At 38.0% G+C, this 22580-nt stretch overlaps 4 protein-coding genes across 5 annotated transcripts; 2 read left to right on the forward strand and 2 right to left on the reverse strand.

Moving 5' to 3' along the window:
• Positions 1-27: 27 nt before the first annotated feature.
• Positions 28-8144, forward strand: LOC117617492 (pumilio homolog 1-like). The gene is made up of 9 exons (XM_034346877.1): positions 28-1129; positions 2073-3628; positions 3718-3859; positions 4011-4118; positions 4602-4814; positions 4952-5062; positions 5804-5998; positions 6861-7035; positions 7730-8144. Exons 1-9 carry the CDS (start codon positions 491-493, stop codon positions 7771-7773), a joined length of 3183 nt encoding a protein of 1060 aa, XP_034202768.1. The 5' UTR covers positions 28-490; the 3' UTR covers positions 7774-8144.
• A 391-nt stretch (positions 8145-8535) lies between these two features.
• Positions 8536-9538, reverse strand: LOC117619664 (thaumatin-like protein). Of its 2 annotated transcripts, XM_034349663.1 has the most exons (3): positions 9440-9538; positions 8859-9363; positions 8671-8742 (listed from the first exon to the last, which is right to left on the reverse strand). In XM_034349663.1, exons 1-3 carry the CDS (start codon positions 9495-9497, stop codon positions 8727-8729), a joined length of 579 nt encoding a protein of 192 aa, XP_034205554.1. In that variant the 5' UTR covers positions 9498-9538; the 3' UTR covers positions 8671-8726. The 2 variants fall into 2 exon arrangements, with proteins under 2 accessions (XP_034205553.1, XP_034205554.1); XM_034349662.1 differs by having other exon boundaries at positions 8536-9363.
• Positions 9539-11173: 1635 nt separating this feature from the next.
• Positions 11174-14669, forward strand: LOC117617079. Its single transcript, XM_034346329.1, has 4 exons — positions 11174-13301; positions 13693-13894; positions 14003-14199; positions 14294-14669. Exons 1-4 carry the CDS (start codon positions 11501-11503, stop codon positions 14371-14373), a joined length of 2280 nt encoding a protein of 759 aa, XP_034202220.1. The 5' UTR covers positions 11174-11500; the 3' UTR covers positions 14374-14669.
• Positions 14670-15600: 931 nt separating this feature from the next.
• Positions 15601-18168, reverse strand: LOC117620113 (L-type lectin-domain containing receptor kinase S.4). Its single transcript, XM_034350224.1, has one exon. It carries the CDS (start codon positions 17912-17914, stop codon positions 15836-15838), a length of 2079 nt encoding a protein of 692 aa, XP_034206115.1. The 5' UTR covers positions 17915-18168; the 3' UTR covers positions 15601-15835.
• Between the last annotated feature and the right edge of the window lie 4412 nt (positions 18169-22580).

Genomic DNA, 22580 nt, shown 5'->3' on the forward strand with positions numbered 1-22580 from the left:
AAAAAAATTTAATCCAATGCAAACGGGGTAGCACCGCAGCAGTTAGACGATGAAATAGAACCCTAAAAGACATCTTTGTATGAACATATCCTGACCGTCACTTCTCATATCCTACGGCTCAGAATTTCCCACTGCTTGTGCTTATCATTGCCCTCTTCCTCACTTCACTGTCTCCCTCCCTCTTTCTTTTCTCTCTTTGTAAAAATGGCTGAATCCATATTTGATCATCTCAGCACAATCCGATCCTCGTCTTACTGAGTATAGAATCCATACTCGGCGTTAAAAAACCAATCTTTTTACTTTCAGTGCAAAATTTTGAGATATGGGTTCGTAGTTTTTGATCAGAAAAATCGTTTTATCCGAAGCTTTAGGAACAATCCCATTTGGTTTTTAGCAGTTTTAAGCTAAACCCAAGCTGAAAGTTTTGATTTTTCTTCAGTTTCACTGTTTATATTGAATATTTTGATGATTTTTTATTGTGATATATGACATGGTCACCGATACTTACTCGAAGATGATGTCCGAGATGTCAATGCGTTCCATGTTGAAGAACGGCGAAGATTTGAGTATGTTGATTCGCGAACAGAGGCGTCAACACGAAGCAAGTGAGCGAGAAAAGGAGGAGCTCAATCTGTACAGAAGTGGGTCGGCCCCACCCACAGTCGAAGGCTCGTTAAACGCGGTTGGGGGCTTGTTCGAGGACTCGGCGCTGTCGGGTTTCACGAAAAACGGCAGCAAAGGCTTTGCGACCGAAGAGGAGCTTCGTGCCGATCCAGCTTATGTGACTTACTACTATTCCAATGTGAATCTCAATCCGCGGCTTCCGCCGCCGCTGGTTTCGAAGGAGGACTGGCGTTTTGCGCAGCGGTTCCAAGGCGGGGGCGGTGGAGGTGGAGGTGGAGGTTCGGCTGTTGGAGGCATTGGAGATAGGAGGATAGGAGGTAGGAGTGGTGGCGAAGGTGGGGATGTGAACAGGTCACTTTTCTCGGTGCAGCCAGGGGTTGGAGGGAAGGAGGAGAATGGGGTGGCCGGGAGGAAGGCTCCGGCGGAGTGGGGCGGTGATGGGTTGATTGGGTTGCCGGGGTTGGGACTTGGGAGTAGGCAGAAGAGTATTGCAGAGATCATTCAGGTGAATTGTTAGTGAAGTTTGTTGCTTTAACTGGTTTATATAATAAACTTTTTATCTTGAATGTTGTTTGCTATTGGAAAAATTAGATGCACTCCTGTAAGTGTTTCTGTTTGTAATGATAGTGTGATAAGTTTTGCCTACTGGTTTCAAGTGATTATTTTTCATCTCTAATTTATGTGTTTTACATGGGCTAAGTCTTTATGTTCATTCATTAGATGATTTACTCGATATCTGGTTCAGCTCCTCTAAGCAGGGTGCGCCTTTTGGTCATACCCATGAAGTGGAAGGAGTCCATGAATTAGTGCCTTTGACAGTGGTTTCTCTCAATTGTCAGCTGAATAATTCCATGAGATGGAGGTGCTCATTGGGATGAGGAATTGAACTAGTTCTTCTGACACTAGCTCAGTTTTCTTAAATTATTAGCCTTTATGTTGTTGACATTGATATTGGGTTTTCAGTCATGCTATAATCTTGCTTCTTAAGTATAGTTTTCATTCTTTGCATAAATGTCTCACCAATAGAATGTAAACTTAATTGGAATGGAAACTGTTGCTGCTTATGTGGAATGCTGGAGGTATTTGGATCTAGTTTAGGTGATTGATGTTTGCTTCTCGCTCTACACTTTGTCTTGCATATGTAGATGCATATTTGAAACTTTATATTAGCATGTAGAATGTGAAAGCGGTTACAAGTTATAACTATATATAAATTGCATTTTATTACATTTTCTGGTTATTTTTACTTGTGTTTTTCATGATTAGAGTTGATTTAAACCTTCCCTTATTTTGGTTTGTTGGTAGATCTGCTCTAATGGTCTTTTTGTTGTATACTTCCTTTCCTGGTCAAGTTTGATTGTCTGCTACAATTTTTGTAAAATAAATTGAGTTTGTATTACTTTTTTAGCACAAAGCTGCTGTGTAAAACGTTTGGTATTTCAATGCAGGATGATATACATAATACAAATGTCTCAAGACACCCTTCTCGTCCAGCTAGCCGGAATGCATTTGATGATGGTGTTGAAACTTCAGAAACCCAGTTTGCTCATCTGCATCGTGATTTGGCATCTATAGATGCTTTGCGTTCTGGTGGAAATAAGCAGGGAATGTCTGCTGTCCAGAATGTCGGCTCATCGGGTTCTCATACATATGCTTCTGCTCTGGGTGCTTCATTGTCGAGAAGCACGACCCCAGACCCTCAGCTTATAGCTAGGGCTCCTAGTCCTCGGATTCCACCTGTTGGTGGAGGAAGGGCTTCCTCCATGGATAAAAAAATTGCCAATGGTCAAAACTCATTCAATGGTGCCTCACCCAATGTGAATGAGTCTGCAGATCTAGCAGCTGCTTTATCTGGTATGAACCTGTCGGCAAACGGCAGGATAGATGAAGAGAATCATGCACGCTCACAACTTCAACATGAAATTGATAATCACCATAACCTTTTTGATATTCAAGGTGATCGGAGCCATATGAAACAAAATTCGTATTTGAATAAGCCTGATTCTGGGAATTTTCATTTGCATTCTGTTTCCCAATCTTCTAAAAACTCTTATCAGAATATGGGGAGAGGCAGTGGATTTGGGAGGGATCTGAACCACCCTTCATATATGTCTGATGATCCAGTTGAAATTAATAATCCCCCTGCATCTGCTAACTCATACTTAAGGGGACCTGTGCCAGGTCTTAATGGCCGAGGAAGCTCATTCTCCCAGTATCAGAATGTAGACAGTACCTCGTTTCCTAACTATGGCTTAGGTGGGTATTCTGTTAGTCCTTCGTCTCCATCCATGATGGGAAATCCACTTGGTAATGGTAGTTTACCACCCTTATTTGAAAATGCTGCTGCTGCATCTGCAATGGGTGGCTTGGATTCTGGAGCATTTGGAGGAGGTATGTCTCTAGGACCAAATTTGTTGGCAGCAGCTGCTGAATTGCAGAATATGAACAGGCTTGGAAATCACACTGCTGGGAGTGCTGTCCAGGTGCCCATGATGGACCCATTGTATCTGCAGTACTTGAGATCAAATGAATATGCTGCTGCCCAGGTTGCAGCCTTGAATGACCCCACAAAAGATAGGGAAGGCATGGGTAATATGTATATGGATTTACTGGGTTTGCAAAAAGCTTATCTGGGGCAATTGCTTTCGCCTCAAAAATCACAATTTGGTGTTCCCTACATTGGTAAGTCTGGTAGCTTGAATCATGGTTACTACGGAAATCCAGCATATGGGCTTGGCATGTCTTATTCTGGAACAGCATTGGGTGGCCCCCTTCTTCCAAACTCTCCTGTTGGACCAGGTAGTCCTGCCAGGCACAGTGATCGGAACTTGCGTTTTTCTTCTGGGATGAGGAACATGGGTGGAGGTCTCATGGGAGCTTGGCACTCTGAAACTGGTGGAAATTTTGATGAAAATTTTGCTTCCACTTTACTAGATGAGTTCAAAAGCAATAAGACTAAATGTTTTGAACTTTCAGAGATTGCAGGGCATGTTGTTGAGTTCAGGTATATATTTGTTGCTGTTTCTTTAAAAACTTATGTCTTTTACCTATCCAGATCTCCAGGGATTAAGTCGCTCATATTTCCTTGAACAGTGCCGACCAGTATGGAAGTCGGTTTATTCAACAGAAACTTGAAACTGCCACAGCTGAAGAAAAGAACATGGTCTTTGATGAAATAATGCCCCAAGCCCTTTCTCTAATGACCGATGTGTTTGGTAATTATGTGATTCAGAAGGTACTTTTTCCTGTTTATATTGATTTGGCTTTATGTGCCAATTCCATGTGTTCTTTTGTATCAGCATGTTCATAATATGCTTTGGTTAAGTGGTTGATAAAAAATGTGGAATATTTCTTCCCTATGACTGAATTTTTCACTTTGAGTTCAGTTTTTTGAGCATGGAACTGCATCACAAATAAGAGAACTTGCTGACCAGCTCACTGGGCATGTGCTGACCCTTAGCCTTCAAATGTATGGCTGTCGAGTGATCCAGAAGGTATGTTCAGTTAGTTGACCAAAGTTCTGACAGTAACCTGTCATATTGATATTTCCTGCATGTTTTACTTTCTGGCTTTCCTACAAAAGCAGGAGGGTTACCTTCTACATTTTTGTATCATAACGTGTTATGGGAGACCGGCTAATTATGTTATCTAATATGTTCGGGGGTCTTCTTAGAAATTATTTGTGAGAAACAAAACTTTTGGGTTTTACTCTGGGAAAATTATTTTCTCAAGTTTGAATTTCATGAGTCACAATGGATGAACTCATTGCTCTTGTACTTCCAGGGAAGTGGAATACAGCTTAATAGATATAAATCGTATAAGTTGAAAGAAAAACATTACTTCCATAATTATACAGATTTTTTTTTTTCCGTAGTTTTTGGGGAAAATGTAAATGAAATTGTACACCATTGACAGGTACAGATATCCATCATATTGCATTGAATTCAGTTTTCATGTGCTTCCATTTTACTGTTCAGGCTATAGAAGTTGTTGAGCTGGACCAGCAGACTAAAATGGTAGGTGAACTGGATGGCCATGTTATGCGTTGTGTACGTGATCAAAATGGGAACCATGTCGTCCAGAAGTGTATTGAATGTGTACCTGAAGATGCCATCCAGTTTGTTGTTTCAACTTTTTATGATCAAGTCGTGACACTGTCAACTCATCCATATGGTTGTCGTGTCATACAGGTTAAGAACCGCTCCATTTTCTGAAACATGTTCATGTTTGCGCATCTACTAATCATATCAGTTGGATAGGTTGAAGATGAATCATTATCAATGCAACTGTTGCGATTCTGAATGGTATAATAACTTTGATGTAACAGAGAGTTTTGGAGCACTGCCATGACCCCAGAACGCAGCAAATAATGATGGATGAGATTCTGCAGTCTGTTTGCACTTTGGCGCAAGACCAATATGGAAATTATGTTGTACAGGTTTGTCACATTTCTGAGAAACTTTTTTCACTCCAGTTTCTTATTGTCAAAGAAAATAATCCCACCGTGGTTAGATACAATCTGTTGTTTAAGTATCAAATGGACCTTCACTTAATCTACTAAGTTTCTTCGTTAGATGCTAACTTGATACTTATTTAATGTAGTATAAAGGTTCAATTTGATTTCTCTCTAGACATCCAGGTCTTATCTTAAGCCCAATTTTTTTTTGCCTCTTCATGCATTTGCGACTTCACTTAAATCCATTGTTGAACTTAAAGTTTCATACTTATAACGGGACGGTATCTGTCCATTAAATGGAGGGATTGAATGGAACTGAGGAATAATATGATTTCAGCTCCACTCCCCTCTCCCTACCAATTTAGTGTTTTCATATTTCTTTGCTTTGAGTTCTGTTATATACCTTACTTGGCATATTGGATGAGTTGATGCACCCTTACCTAATTGTTTCGTGATGTAATTTATTAGCTTTATATGGTAGACCTGCCTGTCTCTGATTTTGCCCCAATTTTACTTTCTTTACATTTCAGAGTATGTTAACTAACTCACTCTTAACTGTAAAAACAAATAAGCTGTGACTACAACAGAACCAATGTGGTGACTATAAATTGTTTAGTTTGGGAATAATCATTTATAGCCCCTATCATGCTGTATATGCTAAAATGCCTGTTTTATTCTTCTTTTACATTGAACTCAGTTAATTGATTGTGATTAATTTTACAGCATGTGCTGGAACATGGAAAACCACATGAACGATCAGCTATCATTAAGGAACTAACTGGCCAGATTGTTCAAATGAGCCAGCAAAAATTTGCGTCAAATGTCATAGAAAAGTGTTTAAGTTTTGGAACTCTTGCTGAACGCCAGGCCCTTGTAACTGAGATGCTCGGTACCACTGATGAAAACGAGCCCCTTCAGGTTTGCTACTGATCTATGTGCATTTTGTCTCTCTAAATTTCAGTGTGCATTGGTGAATGTATTCTTTTATTGTTGTATAGCTTTCTTTATTTTTGATTCTTTAACTCTTTTCTTGTCTCAACTTGCAATCTTCAAATATACTCTGGCCAAGTTTGCATCTTAAGAATGGGTTTCCTCAACATGCAATCGTCTCTAACTTTTGGTGCTTTTATGATAATACTGTTACATTGTGAAGTAACATTTCTGTACAATTTTCAAGCTCTTATGTTTACTATTTATGCTTATCTGTTTACCTGAAATGGTGGTCTCTTAAAATGACCTTGTGAATTCATTGGAATATTAGTGAACTCGTTGGGCTTTCTTCCAGCTATTATCTTTAGTTCTCTGATCAATAGCTATCATGTGTGTTATATCACATGGCAGATAAAAGTTATAACTATTATATCTAACATTCTCAGTGACGATTGGCCTCATCCCAGTCAATTACTTTTGGATCTAGCTGTATTGCCAAAGTATTTGAATTGTAGCCCTAGTATATAATAAAAGCACAAAAATGATAGTATGACTATTCAAAGATTGAGTTGTTTTAGTGCCCATCTGTTTTTTGGTTAACATTGACTACTTTTCAAATGAATGGAGTGGCTGACTGGTTTACACACAACTTTTTAGAGCATTAAGCTTCTTCTCTTTGTTATTGTAAAATCTTTTGAATACTATGTGGTTTTGGGAAAATGATTTGCCAGGCTTTGGTTTTGTAAACGGGTGTATATGCATAGTCTCATACTAGTTTCTGATTTTTTTTTTTTTTTTTTTTTTTTTTTTTTTTTTTTTTTTTTTTTTTTTTTTTGTGGTTTGAATTTAGGCAATGATGAAGGACCAGTTTGCAAACTATGTTGTACAGAAAGTGCTGGAAACTTGTGACGATCAGCAACTTGAACTAATCCTTAACCGAATTAAGGTTCATCTGAATGCTCTGAAGAAGTATACTTATGGGAAGCATATAGTTGCACGTGTAGAGAAACTTGTTGCTGCTGGAGGTACTTTTTCCCTCACTTTCTCCTTTTGTCTTTTTTCTTGGTCTCCTTTTCTTTTCTTTACCTTTGCTTATACATAAATTAGTGCATCACTTGCAGATCGTTGATTCTCTAAATTTTCCTCAGCTTCATATTAGAGTATGTTTATCAATTGATTAAACATCAATGTGCACCTGATGGATTGATATTAGGGTGCCTTAAGTAAAAGTGCTCTACTGAACACTAATAAGAGACAAAGAATTTATGACACATCCAAACTTCATAGAAACTTTTTGTTTAAAAAAAATATAATTTAATATCAAACTCTAAAAACCATACCTGTACATATTTATTGTCATTTAGGTGTTGAAGTAGACACGTTTGTTTCCTATTCAGTGTAGGATTCACTATTTGCCTTAGAATATCTTGACTTTCATGAAATAGCATTTGGAATAGAAGTGACATTTGATATCAATCCTACATCTCAGCGATGCTTGAACACACGATACATGAAAAATACTTATGAATCCTCATTTGGGTTTTCCCCCAATGCAAGAAGTTGATTGTTGTTTCTCATTGACATGCTAAAGAATGAACAATGTAATTTTCTAGCATAATATGTAAATGCCATTCCCTCTTCAAATCTTTGGCTCTTATGCTACAGACATTTGAATCCCGACTGTCTTAATTAGCTAACAAGGTGCTCAATCTTTTGCAGAGAGGAGGATTAGCATTCTGGCTCCGCATGCTTCTGCTGCTTAGATGGGTCACGAGAATGAAGTTGTACAGCTAACTGAGGATAATATGAGCCCCTCTCTTTCTTTATGTCTAGTAAAGTCTATGTATTGAGATGGATAAGGCGCAATGAAAATAAAGATTGTTGGTTGTACTTAAAACTGTACATTGTTAGTTTGAGGATATACCTTAGAGTAGTCGCGGCCCAGACGGTGAACACACCTGAGGCCCCTGCAGAGGAGATAAATTTAGTGTACAAGTTTTAAGGGTGTAAAAAGCAAGGCGGTAGTAGAATTTGTGGTCGTGACTGTACAAATGTTACCAGGTGGAGTCCTCCATAAATTTTTTTTGATGTATGGCATTGATTTTCTAATTAAGGAACTTTTTTTCCCCAAAAAGTAGCAAGCTGAGATTCTATTTCCAGATTTATTATGCCATGCTGTTGCACGAAATTTAATGCTTTTCCATGCTGATTTTCTTGATATTTTGATCTGATATGTTGGAAGGAAAGAAAATTTCATGGCAAATTTGTTATGTTTGAGGCCAAACTTGGGGTTTTGAAGCTCCAATTTGTGATTGTTCCTCCTGCCTGAAATGGCATTATGAATTATTCTTGGGCTTAATCTCTCTTCTCCCAAAGGCTTTAATTGAGGCTCAATGAGGGGCAACAGGACCTGTTCTTTTTCCCTAAAATACTAGGCTTGTATAACTTTGAGTTTACTTTTTTTCTTTAGTTGAATCTTTGAATTAAACTGGAAAGAAACTGCAACCCAAAAAAAAAAAAAAAAGTGGAAAAAAGAGGAAAACTGGAACCATTGTACCAAAAAACCCAGTGATACATAGCACCAAAATTTAGTGCCAAGTTGCCAACAATACAAAAGAACCCCCAAATTACCCAGCATTTTGCCTTGGGCATGGTCTCTGCTCAAATAGATCATCCATAGTTAGGAGGGCAAAATGTAATGACATAGCGAGGAGCTTTACAAGTCTTGAGCCCTGTACAATCATCAAAGGCATAACTATAAGCCCTGGGACAAATAGCCTTAAAAAGATAACCAAAAACAGTTGGCTTGCAACTCTTTGGATCTGCAAACTCCCCTCTGCAGCAATACCTGTCTGAATTTGCAGCCAAACAAGCGCTCTTGCAGCCTACAACCTTCCCTTGTTTCATAACCACCAATGCAGATGGGCAGCAAACATTCAAGTCAGCCTCACAAGCAGCAACCCCACACCCCATCCTACCACCTATTGGCCTCATCGAAACCGGAACGTTGAACCCATCAACCAAACTCACATCATAGTAATGCAAGTCTGATTTGGAGGTCCCAAGTGTCATTTCAACTAGTGTGGCTGGAGGCACTCCACCAAGTCCCCTGCATTGTAAGAGCCCGGCGCAATCCCCTGTTTGGCATGAGCCTTTTCCCGTTTGTTCATCAAAGCAGCAGCCTTGCCTGCCCCATAGTCTTCCTGACCAGTTTTCTGGCACGTCAAGGACTTGCTGTTCCCCGCTGTGGAGATGGAAGCCGCCGCTTTGAGGAGTTGGGTAGCCTGCAGTGCCAAGGATCCCGGGCCATATGCTCTCCTTGCAGTTGTTCACTATAATAAGTTGAGTTCCATCTGCAACAGAGATATAAATGTTGTTAATCTAAGTCTTAGAAAACCACAGATTCTATGAGTGAAAAAGAGGGAGTACCTGTGAAGGACAGGGAGATGAGAAAGCAGAGGAAGATGAAGACTTGTGAGATTGGCATCTGAAATTGATATGAATGATGGAGATGGCTGGGATGTGCTGCTATTTCTCTGTGTGTTTATGATTCTACTACGTGTGGAAAAAAGAGAAAAGGAATTTCCTGCTTTGTCGCCAACATGGAAGGAGTGGTAACTTTAAGAACAACTGCACATGTAATAACGGTTTGCAAAGTTCAAGACTCGTAAATTTATATTTATACAAAGTTTGCAGAAAAGATATAGGCTACTTTTTAAACACTCATTTTAAAAACTACAAGGAACCCACTTACAAGTAAAAGCTCAAGTTTGGATTGACAGCTTCCTACATCACAGACATTAGGCAAAGTAAACCCTAAGCTCAAGTTTAGGGTTTAACTTTCATTTGCATGTCCTCTCTCTCTGTTTTTTTTTTCCCGGTTTTACTCTATAATCCTCTTGGATTATCTAATTTGTTGCAGTGCAAAGAGGCATGCCCAAGATGGTTTTTTATTATTCTTCTTTAGGGGAGAAACTATCATGTAAAGCAATGACACGTAGAATAACTTTTCCACATATTATTATGTTATTGGCCGTGAATAGCAAAACAGTATTATTCCCGTTATAAATAATTTTTTTTTTTAAAAAACTTCTTTAGATATAGAATTCAAACAAAAGAGAAGTAATTCAAATTTCAAAGTACCCCATGATGCCTCTCACTTTAGTCCCACTTTCATCATAAGATTCCATCCCTTTTTCTTATTGCTACCACAGTCCCATTATAATAGCAATTTTGTTGTGGATTGGATCTATATTAAAAATTAATGAAAGACTTTACTTTTTAGATTTTCCAAAGATGCAAGTGGTATGGAGCAAACCTCAAATTTACCAATGGATTTGCAGCTTCAATGTTAAATCTCATTTTCACCTACAATTATTAATCTTCATCCGTTAATGTCCATTAGACTTTGAAGGTTGTAGGTTGATGCACACTCACATTTTATATCATTTCCTTAGCTAGTAACATACATGTGTAAGTCTTTGTATGCCGTTTTGGCTTATGAATAAAATTCTCTTCTAAAAAAACACATACATGTGTCAAGTATTATGATGGATGTATACGATTTTATGCGTCTATCACTTTCATTATAAAAATGTCTTTATGTGTCTGTCACTTTCATCATACAAATTATCTGTCAAAATTCTATTTTTATAGGTAAATTCAAGTAGAAACATTGGTCTGTTGAAACTATATTTAAATAGAAAATGTGGGTTTCTTTTTGGTAAATTATTCAGCTAGTTAAATTTTTTTGAAGGATAATCATTTGTGTCTGAAGAAAAAAAAACCTTCCTCCAAAACAATAAAATGCCATAGCCTCTGAATCCAATCGAAGAAGCTTTTTATATACTTAATTAAAAGAACCTTTATATGTTTTTAGAAACAAGAAATTGAATTTTAAAGTTTAAGACAGACCGAAAAAGAAACCAGACCCAGACCTGAAGTGTAACTACCGCGAATCGCCGGTTCATTTGATTTTGCCGGGCGCCGGCCTGTCCGAGTTTCAAGTTGAGTCACGGCTCGTTAGCGAGGAAACCGGAAGGTTCGGTTTCTCGTTTTCCAAAACCGTTTAAACGAATGTCACTCTGACCAGATCATCAACCGTTAAGCCCAATATAAATAAAGAAATAATGGTCAGTATAAGCGGTTGAGCCCAAACCCTAACCGGTCCATCCGGTCGCTCACCCACGGTTTATAATCCCCATTTTAACCACCCCAACTCGGTTCTGTTTCCCAAATAGACTTCTCTCTGTTTATCAGAAGTATTCAAAGAACCATAAACAAGTAAGCTCTCTCTTTTTCCTCTCTCAACCTCAATTTTTATGTGTTTAATTTTATTGAGTGAAGTATATGCACCATATTGATGCTGGGATTGATGGGTTTCTGTTGAATTACTTGGTTTAACTTTGAATTGAAGAAGAAAGTGATTGTCTTGTTGTAATGGGTTTTGGCCTTTTTTGCAAATAAGTTGAGTTTTTGGAGGTTGTGGATATGGCTTCGGGTCTGGTAATGGAGCCTGTACCGATTACATCACAAAAACACGACCCTGCATGGAAACATTGTCAAATGTTCAAGAATGGGGAGAGGGTTCAACTCAAGTGTATATATTGTAGCAAATTGTTTAAGGGTGGTGGGATTCATAGGATTAAAGAACACCTTGCTGGTCAGAAGGGTAATGCATCTACTTGTCTACTGGTTCCACCCGATGTTCGGGCTTTAATGCAACAGAGTTTAGATGGGGTTGTGGTGAAGAAGAGAAATAGGCAAAAGCTTGATGAAGAGATTACTAATATTACTCCATCACCTCATGGTGAGGTAGACTCACTTGCCCTTCACAGTGATGTGAGTAATGGGATTCAGTTGATTGGAGCTCCCGTGACGCTTGAACCCAATTTGGAGTTGTTAGTGAATCAAGAGGGCATGACAAGTGAGAGGAGTCTGGATAGAAGGAAAAGGGGGAGAGGTAAACATTCTTTCTCAGGCCATGGTGCTTTTGGTGTTACTAATAGTGCTGCATTAGGTTCTAGAAAAGTGAACAATTATGTTCACGAGGCAATTGGACGGTTTTTGTATGATATTGGGGCACCTCCAGATGCGGCAAACTCTGCTTATTTCCAACCGATGATTGATGCAATTGCTTCAGGAGGTTCCGTGGTTGAGCCTCCCACGTACCATGATCTTCGAAGTTGGATATTGAAGAATTCGGTTGACGAAGTGAGGAATAATACTGATAAATATAGGGCCATGTGGGGAAGAACTGGTTGTTCAGTTTTGGTTGATCAGTGGAACACGGAGTCAGGTAAGGTTTTGCTAAGTTTTTTGGTGTACTGTCCTGAAGGAACAGTATTTTTGGAATCCGTGGATGCATCAGACATTATAAATTCCTCCGATGCTCTTTACGGATTGCTTAGGAGAGTGGTAGAAGATGTTGGAGTAAAAGATGTGCTGCAAGTGATTACGAGTAACGAAGAGCAATATATGGTTGCAGGGAGAAGGCTGACTGATACTTTCCCTACTCTATATTGGAATCCATGTGCAGCTCGGTGCCTAGATTTAATACTTGAGGATTTTGGTAGCATTGAGTGGATAAATGCAGTAATCAAACAAGCTAGATCTCTTACAAAGTTTGTGTACAATCATAGTGTAGTGTTGAATATGGTTAGAAGGTCTACTTTTGGGAATGACATAGTAGAACCAGGAGTTACTCGCTATGCTACAAACTTTACAACATTAAAACGACTGGTTGATCTGAAACACTGTTTGCAGGTCATGGTTACTTCACAGGAGTGGATGGACTCCCCATACTCAAAGGAACCGGAGGGATTGGAGATGTTAGATCTTATTAGCAATCAGTCATTTTGGTCCTCATGCGTCCTGATTGTTCGTCTGACAAATCCCCTCTTGCGAGTTTTGAGAATGGTTGGTAGTGAGAAGAGGCCTGCGATGGGATATATTTATGCTGGAATGTATCGAGCAAAAGAAACAATTAAAAAAGAACTCGTTAAGAGGGAGGAGTACATGGTATATTGGAACATTATAGATCAAAGATGGGAACAGCAGTGGCATTTTCCTCTTCATGCTGCAGGCTTCTACCTTAACCCCAAAATATTTTACAGTATTGAAGGAGATATGCATAATGATATCCTCTCAGGGATGTTTGATTGCATAGAGAGATTGGTTCCTGATACCAAAATCCAAGATAAAATCATCAAAGAGATAAATTTGTACAAGAGTGCTGCTGGAGATTTTCGGAGGAAGATGGCAATTAGAGCTAGAGACACTCTGCTTCCTGGTGAGTGCCCATTGTATTAGATTTGATTGTTATTTCTAGCTGATGTATCATGACTTACCTCACAATGGTTTATTTATTAGCACTTTTGAAGAAACTGCTCGATATGCTTTCGTGCATGCTAAGTGAGATGACATTGCCTTTTCAATTCAAGTAGCATATAAGCATTTTTACGTATTAGATCACTGAGTGCTTTACTTCCAAATTTAATAAGTCTTCGATTACGTTTAGTCCTGGTAAAGATTGAAGCTCTTTGATCTTTTGGGTGTATTTAGTGTAACCATGACACCAAGGCAAAACCTTCCAGGCACATATTGCAAGTGTTCTGTTTCTCATATTATTTTAACCTCTTTCACACATTTAGCTAATTTTTTCTGTAATATACTTGTCTTAGCTGAATGGTGGTCAACATATGGAGGAGGTTGCCCAAATTTGGCACGCTTGGCAATCCGTATTCTCAGTCAGACTTGCTGTTCGATTGGGTGTAGGCAAAATCAGATTCCTTTTGAGAAAGTACACAACATAAGAAACTCCCTTGAGCGTCAACGTCTCAGTGACCTTGTCTTTGTTCAGTACAACTTACGACTAAGACAAATGTAAGCAGAAAGTAATTGACCCTGTATGGATTTAGGAATGGTGGTCGAAAATTTCAAGGGAGAAAAGTTGCTTTCTTTTTGCTAATAATATACATGTTTTTCCCGCAGGGTTGGTAAGAACACTGAACAGGATTTTATGGATCCCATATCATTTGACAGCATTAGCATTATTGAAGACTGGGTTTCAGGGAAGGACATGTGCTTAGAGGACCAGGGAAGTTCAGATTGGATGACACTGGATTCACCCTCTGCTAGCACAATGCTTTTAGGGCCCTCAAATGATGATGCTGAGGAATTGGGCTCCGGTAATTATAATACTTGGATGTGGAGAGTTGCTTAATACTGAATAAACTTTGTTCTTAATTACACAGTACACTAATTATCTTGGTCTATATGCAGGGTTTTACGATTATGAGATTTTTGGTAGGGGGAAAGACTCTGAAGAGGAAAATGTTGAAGACAATGTAGAAAATCATTAGAACCTTGTGCATGAGGCAGTTCTGTATCTCAAGAACCCACGGTTACGAATTGTCACCTTGTTCTCTGCAATCAAGCAGAGGAAGATGTAGAGAAGTAGATGTGCACGTGGTGTCTGGCAAAATTTTGAAGCGTCCAAGACAGTTTTCAATTTAGAGAATAGTGCATTGTAGCTGATAATTAGAAGCATATAGTTGTAGCAGTTAAAATGTTGTTTATTCTAATACGTCTCATCTGTTTGTAGATTTACACATTCGAACCGTTAGAAAAATGAAATCTAGATTGTTGTTTATTCCCATCTTGTCCTCATCCAGCGACACCTTTTATCACAGATGAATTGAGTATGAAGCTGGTTTTGTTTCATGATATCCTTTTGGATGAGGGAAAATAACTCGGAATTTAGCTAAAAGTCGGGAATTTAAGAGGAGAAATTGACAATTCCCTTATTTGGCAACTTAAGCGCGAAATTTATTAAATGACGAGCAGAAAAAATCTTGGAAATTAAGGCATCAAATTTCCGAGTTTAATTTTCACCAAAATATGTGTCATTTCACAATTTTCATAGTGCCATTAACAAAATTCTATCGTTTACAAAATTCGACATACATAAATCCAAACACTGAAATCTACAATTGCCGAAAATTGAAATGATGGAAATCTAAATTCCGTCATTTTAGAATTCTATGTAATTTTCAATTCCTTTATCCAAACGGAAGATAAAGAGTGTTTATAGCTCCCTTTGCAGAGTAAACACTGCAACAATTTAATTGCTAAGGTTTGAGAATTTAATCGCTAAGGTTCGAGAATCTAATTGTTTGGGTACAAAAATCTAATTGGTTACGTTCGATAAGCTAATTGCTAGCTGAAGAAGAGCTGCCTTTTGGACTTGAATCTTCCTTTTCAAGACTTTGATTGCAAGGTTGTTAAGTACGATAAAAAGTCACTGTTGGTTGTTGGCTCTTTGCAACTAACCCTTCATTAGTTACACTAAATAAACTAATCTCGCGTAGCTATCAGCATCACTTGGTCTTTCTCTGCACTACTTTAACTACACAGAAATATTTCCACAGAGAACCTTCGGGAATTTTGATTCAATGAATCTGTACATGCGAGCACCCAAAAAAGTTTAAAACATGATGTTCTTGAACACCACATGTGGATTCAAACAGAGACACAAATTTTGTCTTTCACATGGGAAAAACAGAAGCAATAATGTAAATACTCCTATAAGATGAAAGAGGAAGCCTCACTATAACTGCAGATTAAAGAACAGAAACATCATGTACACCAGAACATTTACAACCCAAAATGGGTGTCATAATAATCAAATTTACATGGAAACAAAAAAAATACTAGCATAGCTATAATTATACCAAAAAAGAGAAACAAAACCCAAAAGAAAAAAGAAAGACAGAGAGAGAGAGAGAGAGAGAGAGAGAGAGAGACAGAGACAGGAAATTGATACTATCTTGGGCAGCTAGCACCATTTCTACCAGATACTGAGAGAGGTGAGCTTGAAGAAGCAGCTTCAAAATCAACATCTGCATCATCACATGACCATGCACTTGCCTTCTCAAAATATGAAGATGTTGGATACGAATGCACATAATCCTCAAACTCAGCACCACGCTCACTGTCCTTTCTCCCATCATACGCCCCAGGAGACAAAACCACCTCAGGCAGTGCCACCTCACCCTCCAAGTACCTCACCACCTGTCTCATTGTAGGTCTTGCCTTGGGGGTATTATTGGAACACATTATACCAAGTTTAAGCACCACAACAGCCTCAAGCTCATCAAACTCACCCTCCAATCTTGGGTCCACAACATCAAGAATTGTACCATCTCTCCATTTGTCCCAAACCCAGTCCACCAAAATGAGCTCCTCAGGCATGGCTTTGGCCTCAATGGGTCTCCTCCCACAAACCACCTCAAGCAAAAGAGCTCCCAGAGCAAACACATCTGAGCTGGGAGTAGGTTTTCCAGTCCGAGTCAACTCAGGAGCGAGGTAACCCAGTGTGCCAACCACCCTGGTTGTTGTTGGGTTTGAGCCATGCTCATACAGCTTAGCAAGACCAAAGTCACCAAGCCTTCCATTTAGCTCAGAATCCAACAACACATTTCCTGCTTTAATGTCTCTATGAATCACAGTTTGCTCCCAACCTTCATGTAAATACAATAGCCCTGAAGCTACACCTTTGACAATCCTGAACCTCTGCTCCCAGCTCAAAATTGCTTTGGGGTTTTCAAACAGGTACTTGTCCAAGCTCCCATTAGGCATAAAATCATATACAAGCAACAAATCACCACGCCTACGACACCAACCCAATAATTGAACTAAATTTCTATGGCGAAGACGACCAATGCTAGCAATTTCAGACACAAATTCTTGAAGACCCTGTTTTGATTCATTGGATATTCTCTTAACAGCAACTTGGGTATTTGAGTTTGGCAAAGTTCCCTTATAAACTTTACCAAACCCACCAAACCCAATTACCTCTTTGTCTCTGAAGCCTCTTGTGGCATGCTTCAGCTCCTGGTATGTGAATCTGTGAGGACCAATGTCAAGCTCCCAAGCTTCAATCACCTCAGCGTTCTTGATTCTGTGAATGATGTAGAAAGCCAACCCAATGCCTAAGATCAAGACCAGAAGAGCAGAAACAGAAACACCCACAATTACACCTCTGTGTGTTTTTTTGGGCCCAGGGAGTTTAGGCAGAGCATCCAAAGAGAGAGATTTGGCATCTCCATTCATTTTGAAGCTCCAACCAGAGACATAGTGCGAGCTGGCTAGCAACCCAGTTGAGGCAGAGAAGCCAACGTACATAAAATCTTGAAAAATTGGAGAGAGATCCACATCGAAGGTTAAAATTGGAGATGTGGGTTTGATAGAATTAGGGGAAAGCTTAACAGTTACTTGGTTTTTCACTGAATCGTAATCCACCCAGGCCTGGATTACGTGACCACTTTTGAGGTTGAGGCTCTGTTTTGTTGAATTTTGACTGGTGAAATACCCAGCTGGAGTTGATCTGTTGGAGGCCAAGCTGTTTATATCGATGCCAACATGGTTGTCATTGATGTCGCCAAATTCGAAGTCCTGCACAGTGTCAAATTCAACAGCAAAGATGTGGTTTGAGAAGTTGCCGACAACTGTGGCGTTGAGAATACCAAGGTACTGGCTTGGAAGAGACCCAGGAAGCTCCTTTGAAGGTGAGATTATGAAGGCGAGGCCATGGCCGCCGAGCTTGGGGTACTCTGGGACTATAGTGAAAGCAAAAGCGGTGGAAAAGGAGAAAGCTTTTCCATCAGTTGAGTTCTTGAATTTGATTGGAGATGAATAGAAAGCGTGACCCAAGACTCTTAGAGTGTCGTTTGTGAGCTTTAGCATGCCATTGGGCTCGATCTCTGCGACCCCATTTAAGCTCATGTTGCTGCCAACGCCATTGAACCCATTGAAGTGGAGCTCTTCATCAAGCTGAGATTTTACTGGGTTTGTGAGGAAAAGGAGAAAAACCAAGAAAAGTATGAGTCTTTGATATGCCATAAGTTGACAGAGGGGAGAGAAACGGAGTTTGTGAACCAGATGGAAATGGAGTTCCAGTGCTATTATGCTGGATTAGCTAGGTTAAGGTGTCGGTGTATATGAAATTGTTTTTCATATTTTCTAGTTGTTTAGTGCGTTGCTCTGGCTGGTTGTGGAGGAAGGAAAGAGAAAGAAGCAGATGATATGGGGATGTCGGGGTTGTATTTCATATGAGATAACTGATTAGGATTGAATCTATTTTACCACTAGGCCATTTGAGCCTCAACCACCAACTTTGGTTCTTTGAAACCACATATGGTTGTTACTTGTTAGGTCGGTTCACTTTCCACAACTTCCATTTTCTTTCCTTTTCCTTTTCCAACTCCACCCACAAAATCGACTTTTAAGGTAATTTCCACAAACATCTAATCATGCACAAAATACATCCCAATACATGTAAATTGTAATCATGCACACAATGCATATATAATATCAGGAAAATTCCATTTGTTTCTTTTGGATTTATAAGAATTTGAATATAGAATGTCTTTTATTTACCGTTGACGTTGAGTTATCCAAATAATTTTTCCTAAAGTCCAAACCCACCTAGCATTATCCGTAAAAAAATGCATCATTACTCACTAGCATTGGTGGTGAAAACACAAAGTTAACTTTGTCATGGTGACTAAGTTGAAGAATTAAGATGGACATAAAGTCCACCAGTATATCCATTGAAACCTAGGGTGCATGGAGACATGATGTATATATATTCTCTGATGTCTGTATATTATTTTTTTTAAAAAGAAAAGATAATAGAAAATATATGGTGTTCGCACGATGCAGGATAATAATAGTATTTATGGTGAATTTTTATAATTCACATAAGAGTGTTCCTATATGAAATGTAAGAAGACGTTTCACAATTACTGATGGGTATATTTTATATTATATATTTAACCTCATTCTTAGTATATTTTGGAAGAATTTTGATACTTTGTATTATATTTCCAATATAGGACTTTTGATTTTCTCTGGAGCAAAACATAATCAAATGGACGACTTTTGGAGTGATTCCAGTTGGAGGACGTACGTGAGTCACTTAGCTTGATCGTATCAAAATTTCAAAATTTTCTACCAAGCAGTTATTTTCTGGCAATAAAATAAATGAGTAGCGCGGTGTTGGAATAGTGACGTTTTGGGCTTTTATTGTGTTTTTGGAGCTCAAGATGACCTCGGATGGGTTCGTGGCCTTCTAGAGAAGTGTTCAGAATATTTTTATCTTTAAAACAAGCTATCTTGGGCAGATTCTCCTAATTCAATCTGGAAGCTAAGTTTTAAGGGGTATTTAAGCTCTTTCTCACATGAATTTTGAGGGACTTCTTTTTGGCTCTTGAACGTGGAGAGCAATTGCTTGAGTTTTGGGTTTTTGCAACTTTAAGGTGTTTTCATTCTTTTCTTCTCAATGATATTTTCTTGGATTTCAATTATGAATATGCTATTTTCTTTTCCTAGGATGAAGCCTTGAACCTTAGCATGAATATGTAATTTTTATTTAATTGCTTATGATTGAGTGCATGCATACTTTGAATTGTTAATTACTGTTTTAAACTATCTAATTGTCTTAATGCCTGATCACCATTAAGATCTTTAGAAAAGTAATTGGATGCAATTTTGGTCGTAAGGTTCCCTGAAATTGACATTGACTTCTTGTGATTAATAATTGTAATTTCACTTAAGATGAACATCACGTCTTAAGGGTTGCATGGTTTTTCAAAGGGTTTTCACAAAACTTAATGAGTCTTTCATGTTCAGATTTGATCCAAACGTCTGGACGGGTTGCATGTTGGATATACGTTCTATGTTGGAGGTTCCAAGTAGAATATAAATTAGGAAAACCTAACCTTCAAAGTGGCATGTGCAAATCATAAGTAATTGGTAAAAATTCATAGGATTGCTAGGTGATGGTGAAACCCTAGTGCTTTTATAAATTGGTATTTAAAACTCTTTCCGTCAATCGTATTTGTCTTTGTTTAAAATCTATTTTTAGTATCAATCAATTTCATAATCATCTTTCTCAACTTTTAATTGTAGGTAGTAAATTGAAAATTATTTTTACATAAATTGCTAAATAGTCCTTGAGGAGAACGACCTTGCATGAGCATCTATACTACAATAGCCTTGTATTCTTGCAAGTATTTTATGTGATTTTAACCCTATTTGCACAGGTTTTAAAAATCCTATCAATTACCAAAAACCCTTGGACAATCTGAACCAACACATATAAGCCATTATCTTAAGTATTTTTTCTAAATGATTATGGATGGTGGAATAATAATGGCTTGGCATACAATGCATATAAGCTGAACTCAATTTGTCCAGGTCGAACTGCATTATGACACCTTAAATATTACATTACAACAGAAGACAACTATATTAATACGACACCACAAAACCCTGTTTGTTTGATACGTCCATTTTCTGGTACAGCATCAGCAGCAGAAACTTTCCCTCTGTTTTTGGATTAAATAAAACACACACGTTTGTTTCACATGTTTATACATATAGTTTATGATGGAGCACTATCGCGCATGCTGCAAACCTCTTTGTTTTTTCTTCAATTTTTCGTTTTATTTATGTAGTTTTAAATAATATATAAAGTTTTTTGTTTTTATTTCGGATGAAAAACAAGTTAATGGAAAAACAAAGACAAAGAATAAAGAATATTGAGATGTGCAAGTGTCAATGCCCACCAAACAAGGTCGGAAAGTCCCATGCCATGAGAGCAAAGCAAATGGTAGTTGCCCAGGTGCAACATTCATTAAATTTTCTTGACCATTTTGGAAGGCTAAACATTGTGGTGGTGTATGCTTTATCTACTTTCGGTGTGCCAAATACGTGTGGATGCATTCGTGGTTTGGTTGGAGACAATGGGGATCTTATTGACATGCAATTGGCTTTTTGTTTGAATCTTTTGCTGCCACCCATTTTCAAACCCACATGTTCTTTGTGTTTCATACTAAAAATGATTGTGGTCGGTTTTAATGAAGTCCCAAAAGTTGTATTAAATGTCATTAATTCAATAATATAATAGACTCTTTATTCATAATTGTGTAAGTAAAAATTAATATATGTGAGCCGTTGATGCATGTGAATACATATATTGTATGTGAGCGTTTATTCTCGCACCAAATTCATGCCGCATGCATAGTTATTGCATAGATAAAATCAAAATTAATTAGCACAAGTTGTGAGGAAAAAGACTAAATTAAGTTTGATCCTAATGATATAGAATTGAAGACAAAGGGTATCTTTCATATTGTATTATTGGTTTTGCATTGCCAATTATTTGCTAGTGCGAGGGTCGTAATTGGACTACTGAATTGAATTCTAACAAAAGTTAAAGTACGAGCTCAAGTATTGTAAACTTAGGGCTGCTATGAATCTATGACGTACGGTATGACATGGATAATATACACTTGGGCAGCTGAGGTCATTCAAATGCTTGAACAAGCTATTACAAATCATGTAGTGGAAGTAGACATTGGACTGGCCTTTGAATGGCTCTAACTTTGATTGGAGGGATGAAAATCACCTTGTGTCCGATTGTGTAATGTTAAGAGAACTCGTGGTTCAAGCAGTCAAAAACATTTACTCTTACATCGGAAATCATATTCCCTCAACCAATGTGAATATACCCCTCTATTGAAATAATCCGTACAGTTAGTATTATTATTTTAAGTATAAGTGATGGGGATCGGAGTTCGGACACAACACAAGTCACCAACCATATATACGAGCATCAAAATCTAGGGATAATGCAAACTCACATATATCATAGCAAATTAATGCCACAAATAAACTATTTCATTAATCATCAACATCTACTCCCCTACAACTATTACATCCACTCTCCTTATTAGGCTTTATAAGACTTGAACACCAAGGTTACTTGGTTTAAAAGTAAACTAATTAATTATAAAATCACACATAAATAACAAAAGATATCCTGAAACTATCTAAATAAGAAAATAACAATATATTATGAAATAACTAATTAAATAGTAAATACATATCTTGATCCACCCCTATACTCCTGCACCAATAAATGATAACCTAAACTCACATACACAACTAAAATATTATGAGAATTTGAACATAAATTATGAAGAAACCTCCAACATTTAACAGTATTCTGTTGTTTATTTTGTTTGTGGGAGATTTTTGGTCTCCCACACCACTAAAGTTAGAACCTTTTATTGCAATAAAATAATTTGTTGCTGCGTGAGATGTAATTTACGAGGTCAAAGACCACTGCAAACTGCTCGTTGTTGTACCTTTGTGACATGTGGCATTGGCATTGTTTGACAAAGACACAATTGCCGAAGTGTTGACTTATTTAGGATTCATCAATTTGATTTCAAAGATATTTACCACGTGAAATACGCAACTCATTAAAAACACATAAAACATATCTCAATCTAGAAAGTCCGGTTACAAGATCAAGATCAAGATCAATATTTTATTTTATAATTTTATATCCTATATATGTATAGCTTTGCAGGTTATAAATCGCATGGCCTGATATTTATGATTTTCCCATGTTGAATGTAAAGATACAGAAAACTTCCATGAGGGACAAGAATAAAAGATAGAACAGAACATGAGGAACTGAACTAACTGAAAGAAC

Source organism: Prunus dulcis, chromosome 2, assembly GCF_902201215.1.
Source record: "Prunus dulcis chromosome 2, ALMONDv2, whole genome shotgun sequence".
Classification (NCBI taxonomy): domain Eukaryota; kingdom Viridiplantae; phylum Streptophyta; class Magnoliopsida; order Rosales; family Rosaceae; genus Prunus; species Prunus dulcis.

Bases quoted from the DNA above. Each gene is read 5' to 3' on its own strand.
- LOC117617079 (XM_034346329.1), top strand. From the start codon at position 11,501: ATGGCTTCGGGTCTGGTAATGGAGCCTGTACCGATTACATCACAAAAA. The intron at 13,895-14,002 runs GTAAGCAGAAAG...TTTTTCCCGCAG, and splicing joins AACTTACGACTAAGACAAAT to GGTTGGTAAGAACACTGAAC. The intron at 14,200-14,293 runs GTAATTATAATA...GTCTATATGCAG, and splicing joins TGCTGAGGAATTGGGCTCCG to GGTTTTACGATTATGAGATT.
- LOC117617492 (XM_034346877.1), top strand. From the start codon at position 491: ATGGTCACCGATACTTACTCGAAGATGATGTCCGAGATGTCAATGCGT. The intron at 3,860-4,010 runs GTACTTTTTCCT...CTTTGAGTTCAG, and splicing joins GTAATTATGTGATTCAGAAG to TTTTTTGAGCATGGAACTGC. The intron at 4,119-4,601 runs GTATGTTCAGTT...TTTACTGTTCAG, and splicing joins GCTGTCGAGTGATCCAGAAG to GCTATAGAAGTTGTTGAGCT.
- LOC117620113 (XM_034350224.1), bottom strand. From the start codon at position 17,914: ATGGCATATCAAAGACTCATACTTTTCTTGGTTTTTCTCCTTTTCCTC.
- LOC117619664 (XM_034349662.1), bottom strand. From the start codon at position 9,497: ATGCCAATCTCACAAGTCTTCATCTTCCTCTGCTTTCTCATCTCCCTG. The intron at 9,364-9,439 runs GTACTCCCTCTT...TCTCTGTTGCAG, and splicing joins CATCTCCCTGTCCTTCACAG to ATGGAACTCAACTTATTATA.